This window comes from Magallana gigas, chromosome 7 (genome assembly GCF_963853765.1).
Source record: "Magallana gigas chromosome 7, xbMagGiga1.1, whole genome shotgun sequence".
NCBI lineage: Eukaryota > Metazoa > Mollusca > Bivalvia > Ostreida > Ostreidae > Magallana > Magallana gigas.
In genome coordinates this window covers 7,061,583-7,074,059 of record NC_088859.1, presented here as the reverse complement: position 1 = coordinate 7,074,059, position 12,477 = coordinate 7,061,583, and the positions used below count along the sequence as shown (strand labels likewise).

General features: G+C 39.4%; 1 protein-coding gene across 1 annotated transcript; it reads left to right on the top strand.

Annotated features, from left to right (window-relative positions):
- Positions 1-183: 183 nt before the first annotated feature.
- Positions 184-12,258, top strand: LOC117681218 (uncharacterized). The gene is made up of 3 exons (XM_066065418.1): positions 184-1,063; positions 1,757-3,287; positions 7,988-12,258. Exons 2-3 carry the CDS (start codon positions 1,832-1,834, stop codon positions 10,420-10,422), a joined length of 3,891 nt encoding a protein of 1,296 aa, XP_065921490.1. The 5' UTR covers positions 184-1,063; positions 1,757-1,831; the 3' UTR covers positions 10,423-12,258.
- Positions 12,259-12,477: the final 219 nt, after the last annotated feature.

The window sequence follows — 12,477 nt, the reverse complement described above, 5'->3', positions numbered from 1 at the left end:
GTGGCGTTAGTCTTCCCACTAGAAAAATAACTATATAGTTACTGTATATACATGTCTAACTAAAAATAGTACTTTGGGGGAAGGATCGACCACTACAAAAACCTGAAGATGGGGGAGGTCTTACTGTATACATACAACACCGGCAGCTCTTCTATTTATCAGCTCTCAAAGATGTATCATAGTGTCATTTTGACCCTCAAATATATTTTTCTATTTTTGCTCATTTCAAAATGTATTTTATATTTTTAATTATATTGACCAGATAAGATATATTATTTGCAAATCGTGTCAACGCAGATTTACATAGAGAAAAAGCCTTAAGCCATTCGACAGTATTTTTCGTAAAAAGTTGTGAAATCAATTAGTGCCATTTTAAGTAATCAAAAGTAAGTTATTTAGTTTCATCTGTCGAAGGATTCCTGTTTTCTTAATTACGTAATAGTCATTGTAATGCAAAGCCCTCGTGTCAATCCGTTTCTTTGATGTCGAGAATGAGTTAATCTTCTCTCACGGCTTTTTAGGAACAATTAATGGCAAGAATAACTCAACACCAGGACAGGGGACGCTATAGGGTTTTTGTCCGATCACTTTTGCGACGGACATCAACCAATAAACATATAATTTTACATTGTCTCCTGTCCTGTGTTTCAGGTATGTAGATTTTATTTGTTCTTTGTATTTTTAATTGTTATCACATTTATAGAAAACTGGTTATGCTGCTGACTGGTTATGCTGCTGAACTTTTTAGTAATGATTTAATATCATCAAATTGTGTCATGAGAATTTTGCATTTAGCTGTATTATTTTTAAATTACCAGTAAGGTTTATCTCACTTAGGTAATGTGTAAGAATCAAGTAACAACATTTTTCTATTTAGCTTACTCTATATATTTTTGATTAGAAACTGATTTTTAAGTTTAAGCACTTTTCGGATATTGTATATCCGCCATATACAGGTTTTACATTTAGTTATGTAAACACTACATTTTGTGCAAACGCGCAGTCCATCTTGCTGTTTATCCTATTTATTCATTACAAAAAGAAATATGCAGAAAGTATCAATGTAAGTGAACTTGTCCGGTGATACTGAACATCTGATCAGGCTTTACTTGTTTTATGTTGATTGTAAGTTAAGGTATAATTTAGTACTTGTGCACTCATGCTCAATGTTTAGATAATGCGAGTTAAGATAATAGATTTGTTAAGCTTAACCATAGTCAGTGTTTGTATATAGTAGATTAGGTTTTGCAATGATGTTTGTCATCTTTGTTAGCTCCCCCTTTTTGGATAAATCCGGAAGTTAGGGTTTTGTATTGTTGCTCTCTGTAAGCAAGCCCCCCCCCCCCTTTCTGTGTGAAACCGGAAGTCACTATCATCCGAGTTGTAAACAATCACACGTGCATTTTCTATTTTTGGTCTGTTCCTTTCAAGTCCCTCTCTAGCCAAGCAAATATATTATTAGCTAATTTCCCCCATTAGAATGTAATTACACACTTTGAATTTGATCATTTATTTTTATAATAAAGATGTATAGTAGACATATTATTGTACCTGTGTAATGAATTGTGTGTTTATATAATGATGTTTAATTAACACATGAACATGAATCTGTGGCATTGTTATGCACTTTCATTTTGATTTTACAGTGTACCATTGTTTTTATATCTTTTATTATAATTATATTTGACATCACTTTTGCGACGGACATCAACCAATAAACATATAATTTTACATTGTCTCCTGTCCTGTGTTTCAGGTTGAATATTATTAGTTATCACCAGAGCCCCAATCACACGGTGATAAGTTGGTGCAGAGATCCGAACAATCCCGGATGAAAGCAAACAGACCACTGAACTACAACCTGAGGAATAGGACTCCCAGCTTCCTAACCTCACCAGAGGATACAGAGACAGGACAACACTCCCAGTCCAGTACCGCTGAGTCCCAGCAGCAACCAACGTTGGACAACGCTGCTGGCCACCAAGAAACTGGGGCAGACCATCCTCTTGTGGAAACAGAGGAACAGATTCACTTGAGTGAAACCAACCTACCAGCTGAGGACGTGCAGGTTCATTTTAACGAGCCTGCAATCACCGAAGAAGCAGACCCACAAACAGAAAACAGTGAAAACATCCCAGCTGAGGATACAGAGCATCAACACATTGATTCTCGAGACGCAGAGAGAACCGAAGATCAGCAGTTTTCTGAACAACTTTATATCAGTGATAGCATTCCATTAGACTCAATTAACCTAACAAACATGGCTACTATTGCCCAATTATCAAAATTTAATGGCACTGAATCACCATGTATTTGGTTATCCAAGCTCAGTGCATGGCAGAAGTTCCATAGGATCACTGACAATGCTGTTCTTGACTATATTCCTTGTCTTCTAGAAGGCAGCGCTGGAACCTGGTTTCAGACCATCAACCCAGGACAGTTTCAAAACTTACAAGGGTTCAAGGATCTTTTAAGTGAAAGATTTAAACCATCTGCGCACAAGACTGCCATGCTTAGTATAAAGCAAGAACCCAATGAAACATGTGAACAATATCTTGAGAGGGCAGAACGACTGGCCTTGGCTCATCATGATCTCGACGAAGCCTACAAGGTCCAGTTTATTGCAAATGGACTTAACACAAACCTAAGAGGGCGTGTTCTGGCCAGGGAACCTCAGACTTTTCAAGCGCTGCGTAAAGATATTTCCCTGGTCCAACTTGAACTAGGATGTGACCAGCATGTGTCCTTTATGACTCCCAACACCTCGTTTGACATGACTGAACTAAGTAGGTCGATAAATAGCCACATAGAGCAAACAGTCTCCACTCAGATCAACGCCTTAGCAGACCGTCTTCAAGAGGCTCAACACTTTGATCGACGCAGAGAGGAAGAAAGACGAGATCAATACCGCGACAATTCCAGAGGTCAACATGAACGGTACCGAGACACTTACAGAGGTCAACATGAACAGTACCGAGATGATTCCAGAGGTCGACATGAACAGTACCGAGATGATTCCAGAGATCGACACAATCAGTACAGTGACACTTCCAGAGGTGGTTACAAATCCCCTTACCGTGACCACTCCAGAGGACGTGATGGCTCCCGACGCAGAAGTTTTGAACCCAGGGAAGATTTCAGGGACTTCAGCAGTGATCGGTCTAGAAACTCAAACTTTCGCCACAACAATTCACCACGAAACCGGAATCGACGAGACTCGACTCCAGGCCGACACCCAGAAAGGAGACGCATGAATGAGGGAGAGAGCTCCATGTGCGCTGGTTGTGGTAAGTCATGCCAAATTAGAAGTTCATGCCCTGCATTTAACACTAGATGTTACAACTGTAAAAAGTTTCACCACTTTAGCCGCATGTGCACTAAACCTTTCACAAACACCAAACCTCACGACAAAAATTCCTTCAAACAACAACATAACCACTCTTTACGAAGATAGGGATTCGCGCCTATCCTCAAAAAGGATAGGCAGCATCACTCTGACCATCACACTAACCACAACCCTAACCACCATTCCACTACTAATGCTTCCTCTTCCCAGTCCAAACCCTCAACTAACAAACAGTTACCAACTAGTGCTAACAAAACTCAAAACCCTCCATCAAAACGACATTCAACATCTCCATCGTCAAGAAATGTCAACCTCATCATCCCAGTCGAAAAGAATACAGTCAATGTGACTATTTACAGAAGACATTTCAGAGCTTTGGTAGACACCGGTGCAAGTATTTCCTGTATTAGTGCTCAACTCCTAACAAAACTTGGTATTACCCGAGGCCAACTAAATACTTCCAACATTAAAGATGCAGTCGCTGTTGGAGGTGAACGACATGCAAGCCTTGGTGCTATAACTCTTCCTGTGTCGTTCAATGGACCCATCATTAACCATAAATTCCATGTGTTTCAATCCTTTCACCAACCTCTAATTCTTGGATTGGACTTTCTTCAAGCAAATGATGGAATTTTCAATGCAGAAAACAACACTCTTTATGTGAGTGACTCAGAAGATACAGCATATCCCATCGACACCAACACTGGACTTGCACGAGTTTCAAAATTTACCATAATTCCAAAACAGTCTGTAACTTTACTTCCAGTGTTCCTATCAAATGTGCCCAAAGATTCATGTGTACTTCTCGAACCAAACCCAAAATTACCATCACTGCGACTTGCAGGTGCTAAATGTATAGTCGACACTAAAGACAACAAAGCCTTTATTCAAGTCATCAACCCAACAACAAAACGAGTCAGAATCAATGCAACTACAGTGATCGCATCAGCAACAATCGTTGATCCAGCCACTGTGTTCACCATGGAGACTTCTGAAGATAACCAGACCATCTCTCCTAATACAAGTAATGAACCACTGAACTTTGACCTCAACAATGCTGACCTATCAGATGAACAAAAACAGTTACTTCTGACATTTCTAAATAATCACCGTTCTGTGTTTGCAACTGATTTAAAAGAACTTGGCCAAGCCAATACACAACCACACAGGATAGAAACCGGTGATGCGTTACCAATTCGGCAAAGGTTCTATAGACAGTCACCTCAAACAAATGCCGAAATGAATCGCCAACTCCAAGAAATGCTAGACACTGACATAATTGAGGAATCCGACTCCATGTGGCAAAGCCCTGTTGTCATGGTGAAGAAAAAGAACGGCCAACTTCGCTTCGCTGTGGACTACCGAAAACTCAATGCAGTCACCAAGCAATTTACTTTCCCTCTGCCTCGTCTAGAGGATGTGTTTGACACTATCGGTACCACACAGGCTAAATTTTTCTCCACCTTGGATCTTGCTTCAGGATTCTGGCAAATACCAATGGATGAAGAAACCAAACACAAATCTGCCTTTGTAACCCCCACTGGCGTGTACCAATGGAAGAGGATGCCCTTTGGTCTCGTAAACGCACCTGCCAGCTTCCAAGCGCTGATGACTCACGTTCTAAGAGGACTCAATTGGAAGACATGCCTGGTGTATGTAGATGACATCCTTGTCTTCTCCAACTCCTTTAAGGACCATCTTAAACACCTAGATGAAATCTTCAGACGACTCCAATCAGCTGGCCTTACACTGAAACCAAGTAAATGTTACTTCGCTCTTCCAGAGGTGAAATACCTTGGACATGTTTTGAGAAAAGATGGTATTAAAGCAGATGTGTCAAAAACTGATGCTGTCCAATCATTTCCCACTCCAAAGAACCAAAAAGAGCTAAGATCATTTCTGGGACTTTGTAATTATTACAGAAGATTTGTGAAAGGTTACAGTAAAATTACAAGCCCACTCACAGTATTGCTCTCCAAAGACGAGGAATTCTTATGGACAGAAAAATGCCAGACTGCCTTTGACCGACTAAAAACTGCTTTAACCACACCACCTGTATTGGCCTACCCAGACCACACACGGCAGTTTACCCTGACTACAGATGCATCTGGAACAGCCATAGGATACATTCTTGGGCAAAAAGACATAAATGGACGAGAAAGAGTCATCGCGTATGGTGGACGTTCTCTAAACAGACATGAGAGAAAATATCCAATCTCAGAACGTGAAGGACTCGCCATTATCGAAGGGATAAAAACCTACCATGTTTACTTAGCCGGACGCCCATTCAAAATTTATACAGACCATGCTGCTCTAAAATGGCTCCATAATGTTAAACAGTCAACAGGACGTCTTGCAAGATGGGCAGTACTACTCCAAGGATATTCATACGAAATATTATTCAAAGCAGGAAAGAAAAATGAAGTTGCAGATGCTTTGTCCAGACGTACATATCCTGAAACAAGCAGTCAAGCCCTAGAACCAGAAGACATTATTCCATCACCTGATGTCCAATGTTTTGCTCCTGTAACTGAACGAAAATCTACTCAAGCAACCTTCTTTTACACCGACTATCAACGACCATTTCCAACAACCATAGATGTAGATACAGTTCACCAAGTAGATACAACTTCCATTGATGAACTTCAAAGCAGTTGTCCAGATTTCGAAGCTTTGTACAATTACTTTAAAAACAAAGAGCTTCCAGAGGACAAGAAAAACCGAGATCGACTTCTTAGCGAGTCGAACTTCTATGTGTTTCTTGATGACGTCTTATACCATTACTATCAGCCAAGATCTAAAAGGGCACGCCATCCAAACAACCATCTGAAACAACTAGCAGTTCCTCGATGCCTCAGAGAGGACGTCATACGCTCCTATCATGACAGTCTTGCTGGAGGAGCACACTTCGGATTTGAACGAACATACCGTGCTATTCAACTCAAGTATTATTGGCCAGGCATGTACCAAAACATAGCAGACTACGTCAGATCCTGCAGAGAATGCCAGCTCGCAAAGAAACCAACACATCATGCACCAGCACCTCTCACCCCTATGCCAATTGAGGACCGATTCTCAAGAATTCATATGGACATTCTTGGACCACTGACAAAAACAACAGAAGGTCACAAATACATTCTTTTGGTTGTGGACTCATTTAGCAAGTGGCCAGAAGCTTTCCCACTCAGGACGCAGGAATCTACAGAAATTGCTAAAGTGCTCTTTAAAGAAATATTTTGTCGGTATGGTGCACCATATACAATTGTCACGGATCGTGGACAGAACTTTATGAGCAAACTGATAACAGCTGTGTGCCAAATATTCCAAGTCACCAGACATTTTACCAGCTCTTATCATCCGCAAACAAATGCCACGTGTGAGAGGATGAACAGTACCATTGCACAGTGTTTGCGTACATACGTTAACAAAGACCAAACAAATTGGCATGACATTTTACCTGGGATTCTAATGGCAATCCGCATGAGTCCATCCACACAATCATCAGACCTAGCGCCCTACCACATTTTATTTGGCAAAGAGATGTACTTACCATTTGACACTTCTCTGATACCTAAGGATGGTATGAATCAAGATGCTAAGGCTCACGTCACAAACCTAATGAAACATCTCAAGGTAGTGCAGGAGATAGCTGAACAAAACATCCAACATGCTCGTCAAAAGCAAAAAGAGCAATACGACAAGAATACCAGAGAACCAGACTTCGATGTTGGCCAGAGTGTACTGCTACACCAAACGTATGTGCCCAAGGGACTCTCACCAAAGCTGCGTAACCCATGGGAGGGCCCCTATTACATCACTGCAAAGGGACCAAACAACACATACCAATTACGTAGATGGTCTGACAACAAAGTTGTAAGGTCTCGGATCCATGCAAATCGACTCAAACACTATGAGAAGCCAGAGCATCGTAAGGTTCTAAATCCACCACCACCAGAGATACCCATTGATGATTCACACTTGCCTCCACAACATCGCAACCCTCAAGATGCTGAAAATGATGCTCAAGCAGATGAGTTGCAGCCAACAGGTGAAACCAATACGGAAGCACACACAACTCCTGATATGGAGGAACTTCATAATAATGATCAGCCTTCTGCAGCACCTGAACCTCAACATCCAAGGAGAGATCAAAACAAAACAGAGAAACAAGGAGATGATCAATCAGAAGATGAAAATCAAGAAGAGGATAACAATACAAATGAAAATGAAAGTCAAGGATATGTTGAGAAACTGATGCAATACAAACTTGTCGATGGAAAGAAATTCTTCCTCGTTAAATGGCAAGGGAGCAGCGTTAAAACCTGGGAGCCGGAAGAGCATATCAATGCAGATCTTATCCGCCAATATCATATTACCAGGACACAGACCGGTCGGGCACGCAGACGCAGAACAAAATCCTGCTTTTACTAGATCCAGTCTTTTTAATCCATTCCACCTCTAACCCACTCTTTCTCCTTTAACCGTCTCACTGTGTACATTGTACCAAATTCTGTTAAAATTTTAATGATTTGCAAAAATTATTAATTTAGTGCTTCTCAGTAAAGACGTCTACTGATACTGACATAATTGTTACACTGTACACAATCTTTACCTTTCCTTATTCCTACTTTATACTACTAGGTGGATCTGGACAAAAGAAGAACCTCGGATCATCACCATATATGTATATGTACATAATCAGCTGCCTCTGCCTCACATCTGTCTGTGCAACTGCGCCATTACCATCAGATCAACATATTCAAAGAATAAACTACGGCATACTATTCGAGAAAACTAGCGACATCTACCTTGGACAAGAGTACTGGCTGCATACATTTCGAATTCCTCTTCCGAAGAAATTGTACCTACAGCCTCTATACTGCAACATGCCACAATGTCAAACTGCAGGACACATCATAAAATCACTGAATCTCCTAAGAATGCAGTGTATGGCCAGTGTTAATTCAACAGTCCATCACATTCACCAACTGGTACCAACCTCTGAACTTCCTCCTTCACGAAAATACATAGGTTCATCAAGATCAAAGCGAGGACTGTTTGACTTTGTTGGTAAAATTTCGAAGTCACTATTTGGAACAGCCACTTCAGGTGATATCGCTACTCTACAACGCCATATGCAAACACTGAACAACAACAACGTCAAGCTTGCCAAAGCCATGGCCCAACAAGACCACCACCTCTCGTCATTCATCGAAGCCGTGGACAAAAGATTCAACAATGTTGTTGCTGCTGTTAGACAAAATCACCAAGATGCTGTGTCACTTTCAGTGTTAGCACACAACTCAATGGATGCTTTAGATCATGAATTTCTCATCCTAAGTGAACTCATCATTAAGCAGACCAACGTTTCGGCTCAATTAGAAAAGGAGTTAGAACATATTAAACTAGGACTTCACGATTTGGTGAAAGGCAAGCTATCCCCATTCCTCCTGACACCACATATTCTGAAATCATCCATCGATCAAGTCCAAAGCATCATTTCGGCCAAATTCCCAAAATTCCATATTTCCAATAAGGATCCTCTCTTTTATTATTCCATGGGAGAATTTTTGTTCACTAGATTACACACAGAACTATACTTGACCTTAAAAATACCAATCTCCCCATTTCAACAGCCAATGTCAATGTATAAAGTCTACACATTTCCAGTTCCTGTTAACTCTAGCTCCAACCATGCCACTCAGCTCATCGATCTGCCACCATACTTTCTACACACAGCTGACAACCAACACCATGCCACAATCACCTCTCAGCAGTTAACACTGTGTGAAGGAACCTCAACCCGTTACTGCAACTTCAATATTGCAATGAAAGCAACAGCCTCTCCAAGTTGCTTATCAGGAGTCTTCTTTAATCAAAAGAAAACCGTGAATGATCTATGCGATTTTCGGTTCCTAACAAGCATGCTACCCCCAGCTATGTACGAGCTTTCACCATCCAACCTGCTGTTATACAGAACGCCAATGCTAGCACTGGATTGCGCAAATGGACAACAGATCTTAAAAGGATGTTCCTTCTGTGTCATCAAAATACCATGTCAATGTTCCATAACAGCTGACGACCTCTATCTACCTCCCCGATTAGGAAAATGCAACAATCAAACTGACAAAGTTACAACTCTCCACCCAGTCAACTTAGCCCTACTCCAACAATTTTTCCATGCAGACTCCCATTCAACCATATTCGGCGACACCATCTTCGAAGAATTCATTCACATAAAGTTACCAAATTTCCACATCTTTAATCATTCATTCTCCAAATTTTTGGCTAATGATCAAAAACAGCACCTAAGCTTGAAGCGCATCGCCAAGGCCGTTCGACACGATGGACAAGTGTTTACAAATTTAGCAGAATCCATGATCGCGGGACAAGTCAATTTTGCAGTGGACAATTGGCCAGACACAAGTGGTATCCTGGCCATCGTTTCCACATCTGTTGGATTCTTTGGACTCATCTTTAGCATCTGGTCATGCTACAAAATCCGAACCGTCCTGCTTCCTGTGTTGTTGCTCCATCAAGTGAAACCATCAGCTGCCGCAACCATTAAACCAACTTTATCCTTCATCTATAATCAGGCTGAAGATGACACACCAGCGACCAGTGTTAATGAACACTTTTATGCCACTTTTTCCACTCCTTGGCCTTATGTTTCCCTTTCTGTGCTAACAACAATCCTTGTTATTGCATGCATTACTCACCTATGGCAAAAATTTCAACGTTCACACAAAACTTCACTTCATTTAGAACTAACAACTGGACCTACTTGTGAACTTTTCACTCTACTAACCCTTCCACTTTGCCCTCACAATTGGAACATTCAGACTCCTGAAGACATTTCATCAGTTCATGTTACCACCTCATATTACATTCTGCATTACCTGCACATTCAATGCACTGATTTTACCATCACTAACAAGCACACCAACCGCTCCATTGATGTTCCAACTACCATCTTGATCTCACCATTTACTGCTAGAAAAATTCATAACATCCTTCAGCATCCATACACAGCATATTTCCTGTTGTCGCACCACCAATATTTCCAAATTTTGTAACAGCCATCTAATCTTCCTTGCAACATCTTGGCATGACTTACTTGTGTAGATAAGTGTTTGAGTAATTGCGAATTTTTTTTTCAGTGTTTGAATTTTAGTGTTCATTGTACCTATGTTTTGGGTGTGTGCATTCTTATTTTTGTAGCACTATTGTATTAACTTCTGTTGTACATATTACTTCATTTTTTTTCCAAAATTTTTTTTTCTTCTCATTACCTGAACAGTGTATATTTCATTTTTATTTTTGAGGACAAAAATTTTTCTGACCAAGAGGGAATTATCATAGTGTCATTTTGACCCTCAAATATATTTTTCTATTTTTGCTCATTTCAAAATGTATTTTATATTTTTAATTATATTGACCAGATAAGATATATTATTTGCAAATCGTGTCAACGCAGATTTACATAGAGAAAAAGCCTTAAGCCATTCGACAGTATTTTTCGTAAAAAGTTGTGAAATCAATTAGTGCCATTTTAAGTAATCAAAAGTAAGTTATTTAGTTTCATCTGTCGAAGGATTCCTGTTTTCTTAATTACGTAATAGTCATTGTAATGCAAAGCCCTCGTGTCAATCCGTTTCTTTGATGTCGAGAATGAGTTAATCTTCTCTCACGGCTTTTTAGGAACAATTAATGGCAAGAATAACTCAACACCAGGACAGGGGACGCTATAGGGTTTTTGTCCGATCACTTTTGCGACGGACATCAACCAATAAACATATAATTTTACATTGTCTCCTGTCCTGTGTTTCAGGTATGTAGATTTTATTTGTTCTTTGTATTTTTAATTGTTATCACATTTATAGAAAACTGGTTATGCTGCTGACTGGTTATGCTGCTGAACTTTTTAGTAATGATTTAATATCATCAAATTGTGTCATGAGAATTTTGCATTTAGCTGTATTATTTTTAAATTACCAGTAAGGTTTATCTCACTTAGGTAATGTGTAAGAATCAAGTAACAACATTTTTCTATTTAGCTTACTCTATATATTTTTGATTAGAAACTGATTTTTAAGTTTAAGCACTTTTCGGATATTGTATATCCGCCATATACAGGTTTTACATTTAGTTATGTAAACACTACATTTTGTGCAAACGCGCAGTCCATCTTGCTGTTTATCCTATTTATTCATTACAAAAAGAAATATGCAGAAAGTATCAATGTAAGTGAACTTGTCCGGTGATACTGAACATCTGATCAGGCTTTACTTGTTTTATGTTGATTGTAAGTTAAGGTATAATTTAGTACTTGTGCACTCATGCTCAATGTTTAGATAATGCGAGTTAAGATAATAGATTTGTTAAGCTTAACCATAGTCAGTGTTTGTATATAGTAGATTAGGTTTTGCAATGATGTTTGTCATCTTTGTTAGCTCCCCCTTTTTGGATAAATCCGGAAGTTAGGGTTTTGTATTGTTGCTCTCTGTAAGCAAGCCCCCCCCCCCTTTCTGTGTGAAACCGGAAGTCACTATCATCCGAGTTGTAAACAATCACACGTGCATTTTCTATTTTTGGTCTGTTCCTTTCAAGTCCCTCTCTAGCCAAGCAAATATATTATTAGCTAATTTCCCCCATTAGAATGTAATTACACACTTTGAATTTGATCATTTATTTTTATAATAAAGATGTATAGTAGACATATTATTGTACCTGTGTAATGAATTGTGTGTTTATATAATGATGTTTAATTAACACATGAACATGAATCTGTGGCATTGTTATGCACTTTCATTTTGATTTTACAGTGTACCATTGTTTTTATATCTTTTATTATAATTATATTTGACATCACTTTTGCGACGGACATCAACCAATAAACATATAATTTTACATTGTCTCCTGTCCTGTGTTTCAGGTTGAATATTATTAGTTATCACCAGAGCCCCAATCACCCGGTGATAGATGTATGATGATATTTCTTTTCTAAATTTTAATTTCAAAAGAAAATAGAAAATGAGGTTATACGTACATTTAGAGAATGCTTAAATAAACGAAAACATGAATTCTATTAAAACACCGATGTAGCAGGTGCTTGAGGCACCCCCCTCTTC